The 25,475-nt window shown below is 45.3% G+C and overlaps 2 protein-coding genes across 3 annotated transcripts in view; one reads left to right on the top strand and one right to left on the bottom strand.

The window, feature by feature from the left end:
- Window positions 1-260: 260 nt before the first annotated feature.
- On the bottom strand, window positions 261-25,458 carry YARS1 (tyrosyl-tRNA synthetase 1). 2 transcript variants are annotated; one of them, XM_032388620.1, is made up of 13 exons: window positions 25,191-25,458; window positions 22,099-22,245; window positions 21,782-21,957; window positions 16,418-16,547; window positions 12,671-12,751; window positions 10,789-10,881; window positions 8,628-8,763; window positions 7,859-7,944; window positions 5,041-5,176; window positions 4,070-4,167; window positions 3,025-3,218; window positions 2,379-2,520; window positions 261-1,134 (listed from the first exon to the last, which is right to left on the bottom strand). In XM_032388620.1, the coding sequence occupies exons 1-13, from the start codon at window positions 25,353-25,355 to the stop codon at window positions 1,024-1,026; spliced, it is 1,695 nt and encodes a 564-aa protein (XP_032244511.1). In that variant the 5' UTR covers window positions 25,356-25,458; the 3' UTR covers window positions 261-1,023. The 2 variants fall into 2 exon arrangements, with proteins under 2 accessions (XP_032244511.1, XP_032244520.1); XM_032388629.1 differs by lacking the exon at window positions 10,789-10,881 and having other exon boundaries at window positions 290-1,134.
- S100PBP (S100P binding protein) overlaps window positions 13,297-25,475 on the top strand; it is a 45,169-nt gene continuing 32,990 nt past the window's right edge. Inside the window, exon 1 of the mRNA XM_032388663.1 lies at window positions 13,297-13,908. The gene's annotated coding sequence lies outside the window, so the exon portion shown is untranslated. The remainder of the gene's footprint in view (window positions 13,909-25,475) is intronic.

Raw genomic sequence — 25,475 nt, 5'->3', positions numbered from 1 at the left:
AGATCATGACCTGAGCTGAAATCAAGTCTGGCGCTCAACCCACTGAGCCACTCGCGCCCCCGGCCTCTTCTGCGTTTATGGCCAAAGGAAAAGTCGAAGTGTCTCTGGTCCATCCAGTCCACCCCACCCCCTGCCCGCCACCCCGGCGCATTACAGGGTCAAAAGTCCGAGATACAAGCAGCCTGGGCTGGGTGAGGGGCCCAGCAGCTGCTCCACACTTGTGTTCCTCCCTCCTGAGATGGTCCGGCTCACAGGCTCCATCCAGACACTCTTGTTCAGTTTATTTGAATTCGTGACAGTGACAGTGATTCTGATCAAGATGCTTTATGGAGAAGTACCCCACCCTCTCTGAGGAAAGATTCAGGCTGTGCCATCTGCCTTACTTCTGATATTAACACACAGCTGGTTTAGGGAATGTCCCAACCCCGCAGGATCAAGGGGAAGAAACGGCAGGAGCCCCGGGGCTGGGCCTCAGGGCTGGCAGGCACTGGGGAAAGCTGCCTACCACTGGGTAGACCACTAGGTTCTCTGTTTTCCCCTCCCTTTCCTTTTCGAATCCCACAATTTCCTGTTGGGGAAAGGCTGTAATTAGCTCAGTTCAGGCACCAGATCCCAGACAGAGGCACAGCTGCTGGGAGAACTCTAGGAAAACATGGGAACCAATATTTTTCCAATTAGAGGGGCTGTGGCATAAACCTTTTCTAGGAGTCATATTGCAACCAGATTTCCCCAGTCAGCTGCCAGGGGGAGAAGGTAGAGCTGGGCTCCCTGCTGCCGCCCCACCCTCGTTACTACCCCGGGGGGGCGGGGGGGCAGTCAGCGGCTCTCTAGTAGCCCAGCAGCCCCGACAGGATGGTTCTGGATTCTGGGGAGGCTGAGCTGCCACTTACTGAGTTCCACCCCTAATAAAGTCCCCAACTTCCTGCTTCGGTGTCCTGGGAGATGGGTAAATGGGTGAAGGACGGAGCAAACTGAGACAGCAGATGACTCGGGATGGGAGGAGGGAGCAGGATGCCAGGATAGCTAGCTGATGTTCCCCCCTTTCAGCGATTTACAGGAGATGCACCCCAGCTTGGTCATGAAGTCGGTTTGCTTCCACTGTGCGATGCAGTCCTCAGAGGTTTTAAAGTCAGCCTGCACAAAATAAAGAGAAGCCGTGAATGTGGCGGCGAGAGCAGCTCGAGGACAGCCCTTCCCCAAGGTCTCATGTGCTTCTCTTCCCTCCCGGCAAGCCAGCTCATCCGAGGCATCTAGTTTAGGAAAACAGTCACGAGTAAGTGCAAAGAACTATGTACCAAGACATCCGCTGCAGTGTACGAATAGTGAAAACCTGAGAACAACTCCAATGTTTAAAAGGCTATATAATTTTGTTACATTACAGTAATTATGATTCAACACTACACAGTCAGATCCCCCCCTCTCGGTATTTAAGAAGACGGGCACGTTTTTCTGGCATCAAGTTAAATAAAAAAATAAACATGGTGGGACTCAAACTGTAAATATATTACCTCCTTGCATTGAAAAAGTCCACAAAGAAAGAATCACTAATGCTATTTCCCAGGAACTCTAGGTGGCAGGACTATGGGTGTTTTGTTTTCTTCGTGTTCCCTATACTTTGGACATTTCTACATTGGAAACTTATTTTATAGCAGGAAAAATAAGTGATTCAAAAAAGCAGCCTGGGAAAGTAGGAAAGAAGGGAGTGGGTAAAACCTGCCCACCACATGCAGGATGACTCTATGCCCCCCCCACACACTCCGGCTGAGCGACGAAATGCGGGATTAACTAGGGAAGGTCACTGTGTCCCGTTAGCTCCATGAGGAGAGCGAACGCTTGCTGCTTTGTTCCTGACGCAGCCCGAGCACCGAGAACGGCGGCCGACGTGCGTATCAGGGGCTCAGTACTGGCTGAAGGGAGGAATGCATTCAGGGGCCATGGGGACGGGCTGTGTGTGAGTCCACGCCCCACAGGGCAGACGGAGAGTGAGTGCTCTAAGACCAGAGCGGGTTGGTGGTGGGAGAGGGGGTCCTGGCTCCATGGCTTCTGGTGACCCTGTGTGGCCCTGGCAGGTGTCCTGCCAGATAAAATAGGGACAATCCTCCGATCGCGGACTGAAGATCAGAAGAGGAAATGTCTGAGTCCCTCACACAGTGCCTCAAATAGTCTGTCCGTGCTCAGTATGTGCGAGGGCTCCCATGTTCTGCAGGCACCTCCTCTGGAAAGGTGTGGACTAAGGAAGGGAGGGGCTCAGAGAGGCAGGAAGGCCTGGGGGGGGGAGGGAGGGGGAGGGCAGTGGTGGACCCAGTAACACAGCAGTCTGGGGACCCAGTCCAGGCAGCCCAGGCAAGAGAGGGGACGGGGCATGGCCAGCTACTTACCTGCAACTTCTCAAAGACCTTCTTCTTGGGCTTGAGCTCTTCATCTGGTTGGCCCTTCTCATAGCCCTTCACGAACACTCGCTCACCGGGAGCAGAGCCTGCAGGAGGGTCCAGAGGCTCAACCTTGCGGTCTGCCCCCTCTCTGAGAAGACACACAGGACGAGGAAAGAGTGAGGCTGTGGGCTGCCTGCAGCTGCCGTGGAAGCCAAGGCGTCAGGACCTTTACGGAGGGGCCCTCAGGGCTGCACCATGTTTCCGGATGTTACCAGGGTTGGGTTGACTACGGCTACCCTGAAACCCTCTGTGGGGAGAGATACCAAACTCTGGGCTTTTCAGGGGAGGAAGTAGGGCATAACAGCGACAGCAAGGCCCGAACGGCCAGTGAGAATTGGGTTTGACTCCTGGCTCCGTCTCCTACTGGTAGAGAGACTCGGGCATGTGCATACTGCTCGGAGCCTTCAATTTCTGTCTTAATAAAACTACCTTTAGGTAAAGCGCTTCCTTCACAGTACTTGCCCAACAACTAATTCCTTCATGTACCATCTTTTGGACAGTGTCCTTAGGGTTTCCACCCGGCTCGTGGCAGGGCGTCCCGTGGGCCGATTCCCCCCCCCCGGCCCCGCCCCCGCCCCCAGTTCTCACTCACGTAGAAGCGCACAGCAGCATGCCTTGGGACTCGACGCCTCTCATCTTCTGGGGTTTCAGATTGCACAGCACCACCACCAGCCGGTCCTGCAGCTCCTCCTTGGGCACAAACTGCACCAGGCCGCTCACCACAGTCCGCGGCTCGGCCTCCCCCACATCAACCTTCTCCACATACAGGCTGTCTGCGTCGGGGTGCTGCCGGCAAGAGAGGTTAGTACCACAAAGCAACGGATCACGGACGGGGCCCGGCGAGCCCTCGGACTGCCGGGGCGGGCATCCTACTCCCCAGCATAGGCTCCTAGGGGGCCCTCTGGAGCAAACTCTTTCCAGGCCCCAGACAGCAGACAGAATGGGCCGGGAGGGTACATTTTACTGTCCGCCAAGAGGCAGGCTGTCAGTAAAAGGCGGGGCAAGGAGTCTCCCCCAGAGGTCAAGAGGCCCGGATGGGTCTGGGTGGCTATCATTATGGCCACGCGCTGCACCAGCCCGGAGGTCGGGGGGAGGGCAGGGCTGGCCTCGTCATGTCAAAGAGCACCGGCAGCTAACCTCAAAGTTGTTTCGTAGTCGGGTCTATGCAGTGAAAAACAATGCCGGGAGAGAAAAAAAGTCCACAACAATGGTCCCAGGTCACTGGTTACATAACCTTCCATCTCTGGGAAAAAGGAAGTCCCTCTCACTTCCCCATTTTCAGGGGTGGGTGGGTAGGATGGGACAGGGCGACACAGTGGCTGATCCGAGATAAGGCCTGCAGCTAAGTCCAGCTGAGCTGGTAGAGACCAGAGGAATCTATGGGACCGGATTTAACTGATGAGCAGGCTCCCTCTGACTAATATCCTCCCCCCACCCTGAGTTCCCGGCTGTCTGGTGGCGTAAGGTTCAGAGGCAGCGAAGGGAAAAGCCTGACACCTGGGATTAGGCACCTGCGTTCTGACTTGCAATATGACCTCGGGGATGTTACTTCCCATCCCAGGCCACGTTTCCTCCAGATGGAAACAGACAAACGTGACCCCTATCTGCCTCTCTGGGATGTGGTGAAAAACGAGTACCTTGTCCACACTAATGACTTTGCCCACGCGGATATCCAGCCGGGACGGGATGACCTCCTCTGGTTCTGAGTTCTTGGCAGGGCCTTTGGCGACTGGTTCTGTGAATGAGAAGAGCCCCAAGGGGTCAGAACTCTCCTCCTTCGCCATGATAGGTCAACTGCTGACACCACCCACTGGGGACACTAGCAGGGTTTCGTGCGGAATCCCCAGAACCTACCCCTTTAGTTATATCTTCTTTTTTCTTTTTAAAGTCATCTCTACGCCTAATACGGGACTCAAACTCATGACCCTGAGCACAAGAGTTGTAGGCTCTACTGAATGAGCCAGCCACGTGCCCCTAGTTATATCTTCTTTAAAACAGGAGCAGCAACCTTTGAGAAGTGACATGCCAGATTTTCATCTATTCTCTCCCTCAGTTATTAGCTGGTGGGGAGGGAAGTGGGGGGACAACAGTAGTAGCTTTGCTATGTTTAGCTGTTTCTATTCGTGCTCTCCACATACATTTATTGAGTCGGGGAAGGTCACACAAAACCATCCATGTTAATATCTCAGCGTCATGGATAAGTGGATGGCCAGCTAAGAGCCAGTCAGAAGCATATGGAAAGGAATTAGGCGAAGCTCGAGACGAGCTTCCCTAAGGAGCTGTGCAGGCTCCCCCTGAGTAGCTTTGTTACCCTCATGGTCTAACCCAACTGCTCTCTTAATTGAAGGATTTAGTCAAGGATCGCAGTGCATGTCTCACACCAGTAGGCTCGGGACAACAGGATGTAATCACAGTATCGCCTAAACCTAAATCAAGATGACTCAAGTTCCATTCCAGGAGCCGACGGGGTAGGATATTCTTGCACTTCAGATCCCCTGGCTTCTCGGGCTCTCGATTTCAGACAAACCCTTTTCTGAAGCCCACCCACAGGCTCTGTCCTGATGATGTCATGCAGCCCATGGCCCTGCCCCTCCCTGGCTGGCCTTACTCTGCTTGGAGGGCTCTGGGTAGGCAGCGCTGGTCAATTTCTTCAGTGCAGGAGTATTAAACTTTTCCCGGATAGGATCCAGCAACTTGTTCAGGGCGACCTCAACAGAATTCTTCAGGTCTCCAGGGTGTACAACCTGTGGAAGTGTACAAAGGCCCGGTGAAAGGAGGCACCGGAGTGGGGCACGGCACGTCTGAGTCTACTAAAGATAACGTGTGTGCAAAGTGTAGGCTGTTGATCCTCAGAACAGCCCTGTCAAGCTGACAAAGCCAAGAGGGGGACATAGGTTCAGAAAGATTATTTTTCTTGTCTGAGATTTAGGTCTTTTGACTCTGAATTCCATACTAACTTGAGGGATTTTATCTTATTAAGATTTACTTATTTATTTGAGAGAGAGAGTGCACGCAGGGGTGGGGGGCAGAGGGAGAAGGAGAGAGGGAATCTTAAGCAGGCTCCATGCCCAGCGTGGAGCCCAATGTGGGGCTCCATCTTATGACCCTGAGATCATGACCTGAGCTGCTATAACTTGAGGGATTTTAGAGGCTGAAGTTTTTTTTTTGAGGCTGAATGTTTTTATTAATCAAATTCTTCCAGTCCCTCCATTCATGCTTCGAGTAGTGGCATGAACCAGGGTCCATTTACAGGCAGAGAAACACTCACAGAGGCAACCTGAGGAGACAGCCCGGCGGGGAGCTGGGTGAGCGAGAAGAAAGAGCGAGGGCGTTGGAGTTAAGACAGGCCGGGGTTAGAGTCCCAGCTAGCTGTGTGACCCGGACCAGGCACTTAACCCCTCTAAGTTTGGGATGCTTTACTTAAGAACTGAAGAGAATGCCTATACCTCAGAGTCAGAATGAGGATTCAATCACATAATGTGGGTGAATATGGTGAGTGATGCTAGTACGTGGCAGGAGCTCAGCAATTCAATTTCTCTTCCTGTGTCCTGTGACTAGTACTTTTACATCCCAAATCTGGCCCCTGCAAGGCTCTGCTAGATGTTCTGAGGGGTTATCTCTTAGCTGTGAATACCTGTCATACAACAACGCCTCCATTTTTGTTTCTGATATTCTTTCATCTCCTTAGGAATGTTTCATTTTTAACGACAGAAAAGCTTTAGACCTGCTCTGTCCAGTACGGTAGCCGCTAGCCCCGTGTGGCCACTTAAATGTAAAGTGCGGTCCGGTTCCTCAGTTGCACGGCGCGCACGGGGGGGCTGACCGCACGCGGCCGGCAGCAGCCGCGCGACACAGCACGTCCGGAACGTGTCCGCAGTCACAGAACGTGCCCTTGGCTAGTGCTGCTCCAGGCTCTTCTTCAGACGCGTTTCTTCTATCCTTCTCGTTATTCCAACCTTGGCTGTTCACGGGGCTGAGGAGTGCCGTGTGGGTCCCGTGGCCTGCCTCACACTGCAGATAGAGGGGTTCAGAGCGACGGCTGCGAAACGTCCAAAAAACAGGCCTTACGGGCCGCAGAGCTCAGAGGTCATGGAGACTTTTCCGCTATGTGATGTTCAAACCCTCCCACCAGGTTGCCTGCAGTGGACTTCTGGCCTCTGCCTGAACACCTCAGCGATGGGGGCGAAAGGTCAAGTGAGGCAGCCCGGCCCGTTGCCATCCAACCAAGGTCACTGCTCTGCTCTCCCTGATGTTGAACCTGAACACGCCCCACTGCAGGCCCCACCCGCACACCTGGCTTAGCCCTCTGGGGCCACAGGAAGAAATCCAACCCCTCCCCCGCGAGAGTCTGTCATGTACCTGAGGAGGACTGAACGCAGGCCTGATTCCCAGCCAAACATCCCCAGTTCTTTCAACTGTGCTTCTGTGACATGGGTTTGGGTCTGTTCCTTATCACAGCCCCCTTCCTCTCCCCATCAACACAGCCCAGACTGTCCAATAAACCTCATAAAATTTGAGTCCAGGGCTGAATGAACAACCCCAAATGTACTCACAACAGTGGAGAAATGAATGGACTATCGGCTCCCTGGTTCCAGACTCCACATTTCTGATGCCTTACATAGCAAGACTTCATGAACATTCTGACAGCCCAATCACACTGCTGATTTAACCCAAAGTCAGAGTCAATCAAAAGCCCCCATTTCCTTCCCCATACCCACCACTATCACATCTTCACTTTATGACCTGGCCCTGCCTAGCTCGCCCACAACGCTCCGCCTCACCTTTTAGACTCATGTCAGACCAAACCACTTGCGATTCCATACTGTGCTATTTCATCTGCCCATGTCTGTGCACAATTTATTCCCTCTGTTTGGATGTCGTCCCCTCTGCAAAGCTTTGCCAGCCAGCCAGGTAATGACTTCCTCCTCTTTGATCTCTGGACCGTGTATACATCATCATCATATAGCCGCACAGCAATGATACTTGTTTACACGTCCGCCTCTCCTTCCGGACCACGAGCTTCATGAGGATTTAATCCTCTGTAATGCCAGCCCCTACCATGGTGCCTAACTCACAGGCACCTAGTAATTCTTTTCTTAAGCTGTCTGTTGAGATCAGCAGGATCCTCTATGCTGTCCTTTCTGAGGTGTTTCTTTTTTGAATCTTGACTTTGCCCCTCTCCCTGAAATGCTTCATCTTGCTGGGTTTGGTTCTTCATTCCAGGTTAAATCCTTTGCAGGGTGATTAGGACACCAATACTTCAGCTGCCATTTGCTTGCCTAACCCGTGAACCACCTGAACCCTCATTAAGCCATTACCCACAATACATGGCCCTGGAGATCATCAAGCAGAAACTTCTGGCTAGGCCAAGAAGGAGAGGTCTGTCAGAAGGAATTCGGTGGGGATTACTCCTCCTTTGGGATTACCTCATCAGCAAAGTCCTTTTCCAGGTCCAAGTAAGCGGTATAGGTTTTGTTTCCACCCCATTTCTCATCTCGAAGGATCACAAACTCTGTAAGACAAAAGGATCCATGCCAACAAAGTCATTGATAATGGCAGAGTCAGCATTCCTAGCTCAAATGGTACGGATGTTTGTAGTTTCTGTTATATATTTTATTTATTTATTTTTAAAGATTTTATTTATTTATTTGACAGACAGACACAGCGAGAGAGGGAACACAAGCAGGGGGAGTGGGAGAGGGAGAAGCAGGCTTCCCGCAGAGCAGGGAGCCCGATGCGGGGCTTGATCCCAGGACCCTGGGATCATGACCTGAGCCGAAGGCAGACGCTTAACGACTGAGCCACCCAGCGCCCCTCTGTTATATATTTTAAACTTTATTATATGGCATTTATCTTAAATCAGATGAGCTAGAAACCCAGCTGGCATCCACACTCAAGGGGAAGGATCATGCCTTACATTTCTTTCTCATTGCTCTAATTCGGCATGCCTGTGCCCACCCTCATTTCTACAACACCCGCCCGCCCTGACACCCCACTTAGAACCCAACCTGGTGACAATCTCATGGGCAACGAAATGACATCCCAAGTGCAAGTGTACCCCGGTATATGAGAAGTCAGAGCACAGAATCAGGGAAGCCCATCTCTAAAGGAAGACTTCTAACCAACCACAAGAATGATCCTAGTACTAGTTTTGCTCCTTTGGCCTGGCCTCTGAGAAGCAATCGAGTATCTTACCGGACTTGAGGGGAAAGAGGACATGCTTGATGAAAGACAGAACTCCATTGTTCTCCACATTCCCTGGCTCACAGAAGGCCTTCTTTAGTTTTTTCTTCACGTCCTCCTTCCGGTCAAGGAGATCAATCTTGGACTCCTATAAGCCATGGAGGAGAAGGGACCTCTTATGGTGGGAAATGAGAGATGCTCAACTAATCTGTGTATTTTAGATTTTTTTTTTTTTAACAGAGGTTTAAACATCAACAAATTTAACAAAAGCAGAATTAATCAGAGTCAAGAACCACTCACAAGATTGCCACCTGACAAAAACCACAATTTCAATTTTCCTGTGTTCTTCCCAGGCCTATAACACACAGAATCGTTACAAACTTGTAGTTCGAGAACAAATGTCTACCCTTTGCTTTTTCACTTGAGACTATATCGTAAGTATTTCTGAGGGGCTATCTAGTCTTTGCTTCTAATTTGTATGCTGTATCACATTCCCAATTATTAGTGACAACATAATTTCTGGACTGTTAGATTGTTCTAATTTTTACAAATTATATACAATATTACAATGAATATCTTTGCAGAGGTTTTTTTTTTTTTTTTAAAGATTTTATTTATTTATTTGAGAGAGAGAGAATGAGAGACAGAGAGCATGAGAGGGAGGAGGGTCAGAGGGAGAAGCAGACTCCCTGCCGAGCAGGGAGCCCGATGCGGGACTCGATCCCGGGACTCCAGGATCATGACCTGAGCCGAAGGCAGTTGCTTAACCAACTGAGCCACCCAGGCGCCCTGCAGAGGTTTTTTATTGTTTTTGTTTCTGCCTTCTCTAGGATTACTTCCCTAAGCTACCCAACACTGCCAGGCCCAAAACTATTTTCTGAAAAGGGCATACTCATTGTCACTGCCCAGAACAGTGTGTGAGCGGCTTGCTACGTGGCAACCCCCCCAGATCAGGTACCGCCTAGTATCTAGAGCCATTTTCCCTTTTTAGGTAATAGGAACTGTTTCTTATTTTGGAGTGAGTAAGCTCATGGCTCTTTGGGTTCAGTGGTTACCAAATTCTGGTCCGTGTATGCCTATGTATGAGTCATCTGGGGTGCCTTTAAAAAATGTAAATTACCAGGAGATGAATCAAAATCTCTTGAGGTTGGGCCAGGTATTTGCATTTTTAAAAAGCTCTCTGAGTGCTTCTGATGCACTCATGTTCAGAAATGGCTGCTAACACTGATTTCCAGGGCTAAGATACGGTGAAGTCACTAAATAGGGTGAGTGATACGATATTCTGTCAGAGAAATAACTGATACCTGGAGCATTTTAACACAGAGAAAAACAAATATTTTATATATTCCTTTAAAAATAATAACAGTTTCCATGCGTATATTTACTGGTCTCTGATCAAAGATTGAAAAGTCAGATTTAAAGAACTAGATGAACACCCAAATGTGACTTCAATCAGAATCACCTAGTGGAATTTGAAAGAAAATACAGATTCCTCACAGACCTGTACCCCTGAAACAAACAATACATTATATGTTAATAAAAAAAAAAAAAAGAAAGAAAGAAAATACAGATTCCTGATGTTCCCAGAACCCCTTTATCAGAATCTCTAAGAACAGAGTCGAATCAATGCTTTTTTTTCTCTCTCTCTTTTTTTAATTCCCTAGGTGGTTCTGAAGCTCAGCTGTGTTTGGGAACCCAGAACGCAACCTTTCACATCTTTGGGTCCCACTACATCCTCCATTCTGTACCCTTAGTGATCAAAAGTGCACTTTTCCTAAGCAGGATTTTTAACTGTTAAAAGATACTGTATTTATCACATTAGTTATATCAAACATCACCCTGAGAATCAAGATGCTATATGGTGAAATGCAACCCTAGCCTCATTAACCTCATGAACAAGGCTGAATCTTATCACAGTTCTATGAATGAAGAAATTACTTTTGCTGTTTTATCAGCCACAGTAAAATTGTTAAGATTATGACTGGATCCCATCAGGACTGCTTCTGGGTCCTTTAATACTCAAGAACCACTGAAATTAATTGGATGACTTCAGAGACCTTGGAACTCAAATCTACAAGAATTCTAGTTAGCGAGGGGATTCTTCTTTTGAGTCCTCAATCCCTTCATCTCTTGCTGAAGATTTCTAAACTCAAGTCAGAGCTGGAAAACGTACCTCTTCTGAGGAGCTCATTTTACTGCCAGTTAATCCTGGAACCATAGGATTCATCAGATGGACCCGTTTTGAGTAGCCAAGTGCAGGGAGGTACTGAGGGGTTAGAAAGAAACACACAGAGCACGTGTTAGTATAAACTGCTCCTCAGTGCCCCAATCTCATCTAACTTGGCCAGCAACGTAACAGTTTGATATAGTTCTTCCAATCTCTTTTACTGAATATACCTTTCTTTCTTTCTTTTTTTGAAGTTTTTATTTAAACTTTAGTTAACATACACTGTAATATTAGTTGCAGGTGTAGAATTTAGTGATTCTACACTTCCATACATCACCCGGTGCTCATGACAACAAGCACACTCCTTAATCCCCATCCCCTACTTCCCCCGTCCCCCACCCACCTCCCCTGGGGTAACCATCAGTTTGTTCTCTATAGTTAAGAGTCTGTTTCTTGGTTTGCCTCTCTCTCTTTTTTCCCCCTTTGTTCATTTGTTTTGTTTCTTAGATTCCACATGAGTGAAATCATATGGTATTCGTCTTTCTCTGACTGACTTCTTTCTTTCTTTCCTTTTTTTTTTTTAAAGATTTTATTTATTTGACAGAGAGAGAGAGCACATGCAGGGGGAGTGGCAGGCAGAAGGAGAGGGAGAAGCAGGCTCCCATACCATACCATACCATATGATTTCATTCATATGTGGAATTTAAGAAACAAAACAAACTAGCAAAGGGAAAAAAAAGGAAAGAGAGAAAACCAAGAAACAGGACTCAACTACAGAGAATAAACTGATGGTTACCAGAGGGGAGGAGGGTGAGGGGATGGGGGAAATAGGGGGTAAGGATTAAGGAGTGCACTTGCGTGATGAGCACTGGGTAATGTACAGAACTGGTGAACCAGTATATTGCACACCTGAAACTAATATAACACTGTATGTTAACTATACTGGAAATAAAATTAAAAACTTAATAAAAAATACATCCAAAAAATTTATTTAATACATTTTAAATAAATTTAAAGAATACTATATAATATTCCATTGTAAGGAGTTATCGTAACACATATCATAACATAATAATCCCTTGCCATTGGATGTGAGTTTATTTCTAGATTTTTTTTTAGAGATTTTATTTTTAAGTAATCTCTACACCCAATGTGGGGCTTGAACACACAACCCTGAGATCAAGAGTCGCATGCTCTACCGACTGAACTAGCGAGGCGTCCCTATATCTAGATTTTACCTTTAAATTGATAATGTGATAAATACTTTCATATGTAACTGAAGTTGCACTTTTAAAATTATTTCCTTAGCACCAATTTGTATAATTATCAGGGAAAACTACCCTCCCGGAAATTTACATTTCCACTAAGTGTTTTCTCCATACCCTTGCCAAGATGAGGTTTTGAGAAACTTTCAAAAATAACAACCATTTCTCAATGGCCCTTTCCAACTTACTCAAGTTCTTTCCCCAAAAAGAACTATTAAGGGTTTGCTCTGATTTCCTCCTTTAAACCCTGTTAAGCCTCATCTCAGAGATGAGTGGTTTATGTAAGATCCAGAGCAATAGGACCGAATGCTCTGGGAAAGACCAGTAGTTGACTGGTGGTCCCTTTCCCTAGAAACTGTGTTATTAGGAAAGAAGCAAATCCAACAGGTCTGGGGGCAGCTTTCTGGCTTTTGAGTCAGGTCTGAGGCTAACTGCTGCTTAGTCACTAACTGTGTGATAATAGACAACTTTCTTTCTTGACAGTCAGTTTTCTCGTCTGCAAAACAGGGAGAACAATACCCGCCATACAATATAGTTATGAGTGGTGGGACCGGCATAGTCAATAAACCTTAACTGTATACCTAAGGCACAAAAGAAAAAAAGATAGGAAAGAGAACACTGACCTTCTCTGCAAAGGTAAAAATCTTTCTCTGATCAACACCTCCAAACTGGGCATCTACTTTCAAATACTCTTCATCCAAGGCCTGTGTGAAAAAAAAACAAAAACAAAAAAAACACATGAGCATAAACTCCTACTGTATTTCTTCTATATGGATCTGGGAAATCAGAAACTTTTGAAAATCACTAGATTTTTTTCAGAAAGTAGAGCCAGGAAGCAAATAAAGCAGCATCCAGCCTCCCTCTTGGCCTCAAGAACAGCATAAACATTAGCTGAGTGCCTGTGGTGGACAGAACTCCATGTGGATGTCATGGGGGAAAAAGTAAGAGCCTCTGCCTTTGGGAAGCTCACAGTCCGTGGGGAAGGGAGGGAAGAAGGAGCAGACACACCAGAGTCGGGTCAAAGGTACCCACTGAATAATGCAGCCCGTGACAAACGTCAAATAATGGCATAAGAGGGGCGCCTGGGTGGCTCAGTCAGTTAAGTGTCTGCCTTCCGCTCAGGTCATGATCCCAGGGTCCTGGGATGGAGCCCCGCATCGGGCTCCCTGCTCAGCAGGGAGTTTGCTTATCCCTCTCTTGCACTCTCTCTCTCTCTGTCAAATAAATAAATAAAATCTTAAAAAAAAAAAAAGGCATAAGAAGAACATGCTGTGAGAGCTCAGAAACAAAAGACAAGACTAAGCTGATTTTGTCACTTACTACCTGCCAGGCCTAGTACCAGCCCTGAGGATGCAGAGTTGAATTGGACCCAGACTCGGCCTATAAGAAGCCAATTACCCAGCTCTGAAAAGAGAGACATGTGAACAGATAATTTCAGTGCAGTGTTTGAAGGGCTACCTGAGATGTTCATTTAAGGAACAAAGAAAGAAATGCTTCTCTCTAGCTGGTCAGACAGGTGGCACTGAAGGCTTCCTGGAATCAGACTGTGGGCTGACCTTGGTTTTGAAGAATATATAGATGTTTTTCACCATGAAGAGGAAACAGATGTCAGATGGCAAAGAGGTGTGAAATGTTTAGAGAAATTAGTGATTCAGTATGCAAAAGCACAAACTTCAACGGATGTAGGAAGTGGTTAGTGATGGCATCAGAGAAGTAAGGATCCTGACCATCACGCTAGGGTGCCTAGCATCGTCCTGGCCCACACTGTAGAAAGATCACACCAGTAAGAGGGCAGGGCACGGAGTAGAGCCCTTTGGACTGGAGACAAAGAAGACAGCGAGGAGGCTGCGTGAGAGGCCAGGTAGGAAACGATGCCAAACCAGGTCAGCAGGGATGTAGAACGAGAACACATTTAAGAGATTTTAAAAGTAGAATTGGTATGATTTCACGTCTAATTGAAGGGAGGGAAGAGGAAGAAGGAGGGGAAGAGAAAGGTGAGCAAGCTGGAATAATCTAGAAGAGCACTGTCTACTATAATATTCTGGAATGATGAATATGTTCTATGTCTGTGCTGTTCAGTAGATTAGCCACTAGCTACATGTGGCTTCTGAGCACTTGAAATATAGCCAATGTGACTGAAACCTAAGAATTTTAATTTTAATTATTTTTAATAGCCACACATGACCACGACTAGAGGAGAGGCTACCACAGGGGGCAGTGCAGATCTAGAACATGTCCAGGCTTAACCCGTAGAAAGCTCTTTTGGAGGTGATGAGGTTAGACTTGATATTCTTCTACCAAACATCTTTTTTTTTAAGATTTTATTTATTTATTTATTTGTTTGAGAGCGAGGAAGAGAGTGCATGCGAACGGGAGGAGGAGCAAAGGTACCCCTCATATCAAACGTTACAGACATACATGAAGAGGGGCGCCTGGGTGGCTCAGTCAGTTAGGTGTCTGATTCTTGGTTTCAGCTCAGGTCATGATCTCGGGGTTGTGAGATGGAGCCCTCGTTGGGCTCCAAGCTCAGTGTGGGGTCTGCTTGAGGATTCTCTCTCCCTCTCCCTACCCTCCCACTTGCATGTGCGCTTGCTTTCTCTCAAATACATAAATAAATAAATAAAAATCTAAAAATATATATATACAAAGAAAAAGTTAAGTCTATACCATTTTTGTCCTATCTTTCTGAGCTAGTTACCAATATTAACAACTCAGTTTGAATTTTTCTCTTTCTCCTTGCTCATATAAGTGCACACACATGAAATATGATGTGCTTCATTTAACAGAAAATAGGATCATGCCTAAAATTTATTTATTTTATTTTGTTTTGTTTTGTAAAGATTTATTTATGGGGCGCCTGGGTGGCTCAGTCGTTAAGCGTCTGCCTTCGGCTCAGGTCATGATCCCAGGGTCCTGGGATCGAGCCCCACGTCCGGCTCCCTGCTCAGCGGGAAGCCTGCTTCTCCCTCTCCCACTCCCCCTGCTTGTGTTCCCTTTCTCGCTGTGCCTCTCTCTGTCAAATAAATAAATAAAATCTTAAAAAAAAAAAAAAAGATTTATTTATTTTATGGGCTGCTGGGTGGCTCAGTCAGTTAAGCATGGGCCTTTGGCTCAGGTCATGATCTTAGGGTCCTGGGGAGCCTGCTTCTCCCTCTCCCTCTGCCTGAGGCTTCCCCTGATTGTGCTCTCTCACTCTCTCTGTCAAATAAATAGAATCCTAAAAAATAAATAAAGATTTTAGAGAGAGACGGCATGTGGTGGGGGGAGAGGGAGAGAGAGAATCTCAAGCAGACTCCCCACTGAGCGTGGAGCCCAATGCAGGGCTTTATCTCACAACCCTGAGATCATGACCTGAATGGAAATCAAGAGCTGGCTGCTTAACTGACTAAGCCACCCAGGTGCCCCACCTAAAATTTATTTTTACACATCACTCTGAAATTTTCTTCACTTAAGAGATCATAATCAACATAAAGAGGATATGTGACACTGCAAAGCATTCTCTGAGAGGACTGGCCTCCGTGTGTTTGGCATATTCTGCAGACATGAAAAAACAAACCCATTTACTATGTATGTGTAAAAAGCCTAGTCATCAGGCCATTTTCAGCCAATAGCCACACCCAGTGTACCTTTGCATAGAAGACTTACAATGTGGTTTGTCAGTATGATCTGTAAATAACTGGTGTGAATTTCCATGTATACCTGTGTAAATAGATTTGTTAACTGAAATGCACTTTCTAAGAAAACATATAAAAATTACCAGTCCAGGAAAATAACTCTGTAAATTCCCCAAGCATTTAAAATAAAAAAGTATTCTTTAAATTCTTTCATGTAAAGTTCACCTAAATAAGTAAAACACAGAGATTCTCCAAGAAAGAGAAATAATGGAATAAATAAAAAGACAAAACCTCCTATCCTCCCCTCAATGATAAATGATACAATAAAGATGAAAAAAATGCATTTCCCTATTAAAAAAAAAAAATATATATATATATATATAAAATCTGGGGGCACCTGGCTGGCTCAGTCAGTGGAGGGTGAGACTCCTAATCTCAGGGTTGTGAGTTCAAACCCCACACTGGGCATAGAGCTTACTTGAAAAAAGAAAAAAAAAAAAAATATATACAATCTGCAAATAAACTAATGTATAAATTAAAAAAAAAAAGATGTGTGAGATGAGCAGTGTTTTAAAGTGCAGACAGATAGGGGAGGACCTACAGCTGAAGAAGTCAAAGGGAAGGGGAGAGAGACAGGAAGGAAGGCCTACAGCACAGTGAAGGAACAGCAAGTACCTGGGCTTCACTGGGGCTGAGCGACCAGTAGCTAGAACCAGAGCAGAAAAGGTCCTTGGGCAACTCCATCCCTCCCAGTACCTGTAATCCGGGGTACAGCAGACCACTCAGCAAAGGGTGCTCCACCTGCTTTACCACCTCAGCCCCAGCTTTCTTGGCATCGTGCTGTGTGACCACGGAGGAGAGTCTGTACACATCTAGTGTGTACTCTCTGAAGAGGAAAGGAAGTGGGGACAGCTGTGAGACTGGGCCAAGGCCTCACTCTGATCCTAAAGCACATTAATTCACTCTCCCAATCTTAAGACATTCCAAAAGACCTCTGCTGCCTGGTTGCTTCTAAAATGTGACTGGTTCTTTGTCTTATACAAAATACCACTTGCTTTTTATGTCTTTCCTTTTTTTTTTTTTTTTTTTTTAAGATTTTATTTATTTATTTGAGAGAGAGCGAGAGCATGAGTGGGGATGGGAGGGGAAGAGGGTGAAGCAGGCTGAGAGAGCCCCGCTGAGCAGAGAGCCCAACTTGGGGCTTGATCCTAGGACCCCAGGATCATGACCTGAGCCCAAGGCAGATGCTTAACCAGCCACCCAGGCGCCCCAAAATAAAATCTTAAAAAGAAAAAATAAAATTTTGACAGAAAACAGTTTGCAACCTAAAAACCTATGCCCACCTGAACTACCATTCAAGTGTAAGAGTAAAGTATCTGAATATCTTTATCTAAAAAAAGTTATTTTCATGTTTTTATTGGTCATTTATGTATCCTCATCTGTGAAGTATCTATGCAAGTAGCCCATTTTTCTACTTTCTTTTTCTTTTTTTGGGGTTCCTTAGTATTCTGGATAGCAAGTCCTTTGTCATTTATATAGCATGGGGATAGAGAATTAACCACTGACACAGAATAGAGAATTCAGAAACAGATCCTCATAAATATGGAAACTTAATTTATGACAGAGCCAGCATTGCAGATCAGCAGAGAAAGGATAAACTTTTTAAGAAAAAGTGGTACAAAGACAATTAGTTATCCATATGGGGAAAAAATGATCCCTCCATTCCAACTAGATTAAAGATTTAACTGTAAAGGCCAAACTATAAAACATTGAAAAGACCGTACATATATAAGACTATCTCACAATCTCAGGGCAATGAAAATTCAATAAAACACACCAAAAGCACAAATCACAAGAAAAGATTGATGAATTCAAGTTAAAATTAAGACCTTCAGTACATCAAAAGTAAAATCAAGTAAAAAGACAAGCCACCAACTGGGAGAAAATACTGAAAACACATAACTGGCAAGGATTAATATCCTATATTCTTTGTCAGAAACTACAGAGTCAAGGGGCGCCTGGGTGGCTCAGTCATTAAGCATCTGCCTTTGGCTCAGGTCATGGTCCCAGGGTCCTGGGATCGAGCCCCGCATCGGGCTCCCTGCTTGGCGGGAAGCCAGCTTCTCCCTCTCCCACTCCCCCTGCTTGTGTTCCCTCTCTCACTGTGTCTCTCTCTGTCAAATAAATAAATAAAATCTTAAAAAAAAAAAAAAATAAAGCTTTTATTTTTAGGTAATCTCTACACCCAACATGGGGCTTGAACCTACAACCTCAAGATCAGTAGGCCAAGCCAGCCAGGTGCCCCTCCTCCAGAAGTTTAAAGGCTTTGCTTCATCACCCTCTGTGTTCTTTTGAAAAATGCAAAGCTATTGGGATTCCTGAAATTTTTATGTGACTTCTTTTGTCCCTTTGGAAGTTTGTAGTATACTATATTTCCCCCCTTTTTTCTGTCCTTAGTATTGTGAAATTTCAAGATAGTGCACTGTAGCATGGGTTTATTTTCATCCAGCGTGCCAGGCACTTGATGGGCCCTTTCACTCTGGACACTCATTTACCTGTTCTATAAATTATTTCATTGATGATTTCCTTCCCTCTGACTCTTTGTTCCCTTTTCCATAACACTTATTATTCAAATATTGGACCTCCTGGCCTAGTACTCCAATTTTCTTAGCTTTTTCTTTTTTCTTTTTTTTCCCCACTGTGCTCTGTGAGGCCATTTAAACCAAAGTTCAATCCCATATAGTTCAACGAGGTCTCTTGAGGCGCTAGTAGTCTTAGTGTTCTACGAATTATATTTTACAGATTACAAAATGCATTTTTTTGCATTTTAAAAAAATATTTAATACCTTCAAAATCTAGATAAGTCTTTTAAACACTGGCATGTTAGAGACTAATCAGCCGTATTTTTAATGACATCTTAGATTAGTTGAAATACAGTATCTTGTTTTTTTTTTTTTAAGATTTTATCTTTAAGTAACCTCTACACCCAACGTGGGGCTCGAACTTACAACCCTGAGATCAAAAGGGGCATGTTCTATTGAGTGAGCCAGCCAGGCACCCCTGAAATAAAATATCTTCGTATTCCCACTTTCGTTTGATTTCTGGCCACTGAGTATTCTTGACTAATTTGTCAATTGACTGATCTGAAGCATTCAGGATGTTTAAAAAATATTTTACCCCACATTTTTAGTTGTTTTCAGTAGTAAGGCTGGTCAGAGTACCCAGTGTGCCAGACTGCTGGAAGCAAACGTCCTCATCCACATCTCAAACACTCTTACAGTTTTTCTGTCCATCTCTCTGGGCTGCATTCTGGGTGAATCTCAGTACTATCTCACAAATCTCTAGTTTTCTCTTCAACTTTGTTCAGTCTAGAGTTGAAGCCTTCTATTGAAGGCTGGTTTGTGGAGTTTTTTGGGTTTTGTTTTAAAGTTTATTTATTTATAATCTCTATACCCAACGTGGGGCTTGAACTCACAACCCTGAAATTAAGAGTCATGAACTCTTCCAACTGAGCCAGCCTGGTGCCCCTGTGGGGTTTTTTGGTTTGGTTTGGTTTGGTTTAGCTTTAATGACTGATTTTTACATTTTCAAGATTTCTAAATGATTCTTTTTATTTCTATATATATGTTTCATCTCTGCCTCTCTCTGTTTAATCATTTCCTTTCTAAAAATGGATGCTATTCCTTGGCATGTTAGAACTTATGTCTTTGAGGTAATATCATGGATATAACACTCATAAATGGTGGTCAGCTTGGTTTAATTCTTGGTATGCATATAGTCGAGTCTCCACAGGCCTGAAGCTTGACAAAAGTCCCTAAAGACCCAGGCAGGTGACTAATAGTGCCCCTACTCCTTGGCTCTACTTTCCTTGAGGGGTAGTGATGGGAATGGGAAAAGGGTAAAAGCCCTGCTTTATACTCTGGCTTTAAGCAGTAAGCCTGGTTTGTCCCCACTGTCCGCTTCTTGACTGGAACCCAGCAAACCTGTAACTTCAGACCAACTCACCAATTTGCATTTCAATTCTGTTTTCTTACCACAGAGATGTTTAGCATGTCTTTGAATCTGGCTATGTCCTCTGGTTTTTTAATGTTTTTGTCTATCATTGCTGTTGTCGGGAACAGAGAGAGTACATGAAAGCATATACTTAAAAAGCCATCTTCCTTTGAAGTCACTTTTGTGTATATAAAAAGATCAAGTGACTTTGAAGCAAGGTAGCTTTTTTTTTTTTCATTTTATTTATTTATTCATGAGAGACAGAGAGAGAGAGAGAGGCAGAGGGAGAAGCAGGCTCCCAAGGAGCAGAGAGCCCGATGCGGGACTCGATCCCAGGACCCTGGGATCATGACCTGAGCCGAAGGCAGACGCTTAACCATCTGAGCCACCCAGGCGCCCTGAAGCAAGGTAGCTTTATTTATGTATCCTATCTTCCCAAACCCCAAATTCTGTTCAATTCTGGGAGGAAAAAACCCTTCCCTGAGTCATTCACTGTTATAATCCTAGGACCTAGAACAGAGTCTGACATACAGTAAGAACTCAGTAATTGTTTGCATGACTCACTCCCTCACCTTCTTCAGGTCTCAGTTTAATGTCTTCTTATTATAGAGGTCTTTTTTAGCCACCCTATTTAAATAGAAACCCCCCAATCCCCAAGAACTTTCTCTCCTGCCTGCCCGCTATGTAGCACCTCTCACCATCTGACACAGTTTATATATATTACTTTTTCATTTGTTTCCTTTGACTGTATTTCCTTGCTGAAACGTAAGCCCCATTAGGATGGGGATTTTTGTTTTAGTATATTTTTGTATACTCAGGACCCAGAACAGTGCTTGCCATCTAATAAGTGCTCCATAAATATCTGTAGGACAAACGTAAAAATAAATGAAATTGTAGGGACTCTACTGAGGCCGAGGATTCAAACATCGGTTTACATAAGAAAGTTATGTGCCTTATTTCAAACTCTAAATGTCCAACAGTGAGGAATGCTAAAGAAAATTACAGTCAGGGTGCCTGGGTGGCTCAGTCAGTTAAGTGTCCAACTCTTGGTACTGGCTCAGGTCATGATCTCGGGGTCATGGGATCGATCCCGTGTCGGGCTCTGCTCTCAACACAGTCTGCTCGTCCCTCCCTCTCCCTTTGCTCCTCCCCCAACACGTGCTCTCTCTCTCTCAAATAAATAAAATCTTTAAAAGAAAAAAAAATATGATCAATGAAGTAAAAAGAGAAATGAACTTGTAAGCAAGAGATCTGGGTTCACATCCTAGCTCTTCTACTTACAGCGAGTATGAACTTGAGAAAGTTACAGTTGAATCTGTTTCCTTATCTGTGAAATAGGACACACCAATGCTTACCTTAAAAGGCTGTTCTAAGGGTTTAAATGCAAAAGTGACCAGTGGAGTGATACATGGCTTAACTGAGGTTTTAAAAATAAAAAAATGTGGGGACTATGAGGCAGCATGGAGGAATTACTTAGGAAATTACTCAAGTTAAAAAAACTAGGACACAAAATCGTATCTATGTTAATATTACAAATATGAATAAAATTGATAAAGATATAAAGCAATAAAAATTGTTGGGGAGGGTTGCCTGGGTGGCTCAGTCCATTGGGCGTCTGCCTTTGATTCGGGTCAGGATCCCAGGGTCCTGGGATAGAGGCCCACATCGGGCTCCTTGCTCAGCAGGAAGCCTGCTTCTCCCTCTCCCACTCCCCCTGCTTGTGTTCCCTCTCTCGCTGTCTCTCTCTCTGTCAAATAAATAAATAAAATCTTCAAAAAAAAATTGTTGGGGAGATGAGAAACAAGTGAAATATTTTTCTTTCACCTTTCTTTAATCATTATTTGCTGAGGCTGGAAGGAAAAACGGAAGCTGAATTGTTGATCATCATTCTCCCATATGCTGTGAGCTCTGCAAGGCCAAGGACTTTGTTTTGGTTACATTCATATCTCCAGCAAAATGGACAGTACATAGGCATTAAGTACATTTTTGATGGATGACTTAAAAGGACAAAGAGTATAAATTTTTTAATGGCTTCTAATCCAAATTTAAAGAGTGCCTGGACTCCACAGACCTGTAATTAGGTAGAAGCACGAGAGCCACAAGGAGGGTGGATAATCTAGAACTTACTTGCTAAGCTGGTAATCAGTGCCTTTGACAAACTTGAGCTTTTCCAAGGGTACACCAATGCTCTCCAGCATTGCCTTGATCACATTCTCATAGTAGCTGGTTCGGAGTTCTAGAAGTTCCCACGGAGCTTTCATGTTATCCAGATATGCGTGAAGGTCCGCAAACAGAATCGTTACCTGGACATGAGAGATAAGGGACCAACAAAATTGAATTTTGTCCAAGTACCTCCAAATCCCCCTCTCTGCCCTGCCCTTGTTAAATCTCTCTTTTGGCCATTCCCCAAGGAACTGCTTGGTTTATAAAACATTACTTCTTACCTCACATCCTGCTTTCAGGAAGTCCGCAATCTTAGACATAGGCACGAAGTAAGCCACATGTGGCTTGCCTGTGGTTGCTGTTCCCCAGTAAACCTTAAGTTCCCGCTCCTTGAGTATCTCCTTCAGCTTCTCTTCCCCCAGAACCTCCTGTTGTGGAAGCAGAAGAGCTGGTTTAATGCTGGTGCCCCACCTTGCTCATCCTTTACCCTGTGACAAGGAAAACAAAAGCACGTATCACTGGGGGTCTAAGCCCAGAGCGAGCAGGGAGGTCCAACCATACTCTCAGGGCTCAGTGAGAACCAACCTTAGTTGGTGCTGTTGTTAGTACCACTCCAGTGAAATGCCACTGATGTTAGGGAATGGGACATGTCCCTACCTGCATCCTCCCCTCCATCTACTCTAACTCATGTTCCTTCCTTTCAGAACCAACTTCTTGAAATAGTTGTTTCTTCTTCTGGTCTTTATTCCTCATCTCCCATTCCAGTTGAATTCCATACAGCATCACCCCACTAAAAATGCTCTGGCTAAGATCACGGATGACTCCCATTGTTGCTAAATTCAATGAAAATTTTTTTAGTCCTCACTCCATCCCTGAAACACTCCCCTCTTTTGGTCTTCCACTTTTCTATTCTCTTAAGTTTTCCTCCTACTTCTCTGGCTGTTGGCTCAGATTTCTTTGCAGCTGTTCTTCTTGCTAATCATTAAATATTAGCAATCCTTGCAGCCCTATCTCTTCTCTTCTTACTCTACATTTTCCCTAGCTGATCCCTTTTAAGATGCTTCAATTACTACTTATGAGCTAGTAACTACCAAATCTCCTGCTCACATCCATATATGGGACAGTGTACTTATCAACCCAGTTAATGCAAACTCAACATATTCAAAATTAACCTCGTGCTCTCACCTTCCCGCCTCGCTCCCCATCCATCTTTTTCACTTACAGTTTCACCCCAGTGCAGTAAATGGTACTATCATTCACCAAGTTGCCTAAGTTACCCCAAAGCTCCTAAATCCTCCTCCTTCTCTCTGCCTCCACACCACCATCCTAGTCTAGGCCACTAGGCCACATCAGATCACACCAGGACTACTGTAATAGCCTTCTAACAGGACTCCTGTATCTATTCTTGCTCCCCCTAGTCCATGTTCCAGAAGGCAGCCAGAGAAATCTCTAAAACGCAAAACTTGATTAACTCATTCACCTATTTAATATTTAATGGTTTCCTTTTGCCTGAAGACAATATTAGAAAAATCCTAATAGGTCAGTATGCTGCTAATAAAAGAGATTTTAGTGATTCTTCCAAGTGATGGTTTGGGGAGGCAGTTAGAAGACATGAAAGACAAAAACTGTTTTGCTGGTTTTACTCATCTATCAGCAGGACTTACTAAAATCCTGTTTTAAGGTAGCTGGCGGCTGGATCCTGCACCCTCCAAGCCTGACTATTTGGAACTTGGGAGAGTTCTTGCCACCCAAAGAAAGGTCATATCACTTACCCTTTAAAACCTGAGTGAGTCAATGCCATTAGCTTTGTGTATCCTTTGTCCCCACCCAGCATTATTTTGTGGAAAGAGACTAGGACAAAGAATCTGGCTAAGAGGAAGCATGCAAAAATTACTGGTTAAGATGAAGTTATGAGTGGAAAGAACCCAATTGTCCACCAACTGATGAATGGAGAAACAAAATGTGATATATCCATATAATCATGAATATTTTTCAGCCATAATAAGGAATAAAGTTCTGATGGGTATGACAACATGGATGAACCTTGAAAACATGCTAAGTGAACGAAATGAGACATAAAAAGCCACATATCGCATGATTCCATTCATATGAAATGTCCAGAATAGGCAAATTAAACACAGCAAGAAGATTAGTGTTTCCCTAGAGCTGCCAGGAGGGGGGAAATGGGCAGTGACTGCCAATGGGTACAGGTTTTATTTTGGTGATGAAAATGTTCTGGAATGAGATAGTGGTGCTAATTATACAATCTTGTGACTATACTAAAAGCCACCGAAATGTACACTTTAAAAGGATGGACTTTTTGGTATGTGAATTGTATCTCAAAAAAAGATTAAAAAAACAAGCTATGGCCCAACCAATGTTATCACTGCTCTTAGAATAAACTTCGCTTTTAAACACAGCATGCAAGGCCCTCATGACCTGGTCCCTGCCTATCCCTTCTCAACAAACAAGTAAAATACATACTATGTCAGATGGTGGTAAGTTCTATGGAGAAACAACAATGAAAAAAGGCTAGAACAAGGGATGAGACAATTCTGGTGGCAGGGGTTTTGTTATTTAAATAAAGTAGTCAGGAAAGGCCTTCCCGATAATGTGACAATAGGCCTGAAGGAGGCAAAGAAATGAGCAATATGTATTTACTAAGTGTTTGATCTGCACTTTGTTCACTCTACTCCAGCCAAATCAGCCTTCTCTCTGAGCCAGTGTTCTTTCTCCCCTCTGGGTCTGGACCTGGCTGCCTTCTACCTAAAATGCCCCCCAACCCATTCTTCTTGTGATTAACTTCTACTCCTGCAGTTCCTGGAAACAGCAGGAACAGATGTGGAGTGAAGTGATTTGCATCATCAAGGCGCAGTTTAGAGGTCACTTCCTCAGCCTTCCCTGACACTCCCCCAGCCCTCTCCCCTAAATTCCTTCCAAAGCTCCACGGATAGTACTTTACGGTACTTGTTTCAAACTGTAACTAAGTTTTTGAATTATGGGTCATTCTTAACGTCTGATTCCCTCCAGACAAGCCCTGTGACGGCAGGGCCCTGACGTATCCCCAGTGCCTAGCACCGCGCCTAGCACATAATAGGCTGGGAGGGGTGGGAGTCCTGGATTCAAAGCTGGGCTCAACACAAGGTAACTGCACACAGGAGGTGAGCCCCACTGTCATTTCTGTGCGACCCAGATAATTGCTGCTTGATTGACTGGCCGACCGACCAACCAGTAGCGAGGGCTGTAGTCTCTCTGGGCTGCCTCGGCGCGGAGTCCCCGACCCCACACACTTAGGACCCAGTAGTGAGGCTCAGGGTCACTAGACCTCGAGCCCCCAGTCCCCAACAGCGCATTTCCAACTCTGAGGCCCGACCTGCAGGTTCCGGGTGATAAGGTGCAGCTTCTCTTCAGGGCTCGGAGCGTCCCCCATGACTCCGTCGCCCCTATCTCCCGCGCTCAGCCCGGCACCGCGCCGCTTCCTCGGTCGCCGCCGCCGCCGCGTGCCGGGAACTGTCACGAGGGCGCAGGTAGGTTGCATCAGCTGAGCTCGTCGCTCGGCTTCCTCGGCCTGAACCCTTAGCCTAAGAGCGGACAGGAAAGAGTCAGGAGCAACTGAGAGTCGAGCGGGTCGATGAGACGAAAAAGGGGCGGAGCCAGT

The sequence above is a fragment of the Phoca vitulina genome, unplaced genomic scaffold, assembly GCF_004348235.1.
Source record: "Phoca vitulina isolate PV1807 unplaced genomic scaffold, GSC_HSeal_1.0 scaffold2, whole genome shotgun sequence".
Taxonomy (NCBI): Eukaryota; Metazoa; Chordata; class Mammalia; order Carnivora; family Phocidae; genus Phoca; species Phoca vitulina.
The sequence above is the reverse complement of the archived record's forward strand: the minus strand, read 5'-3'. Positions and strand labels throughout refer to the sequence as shown.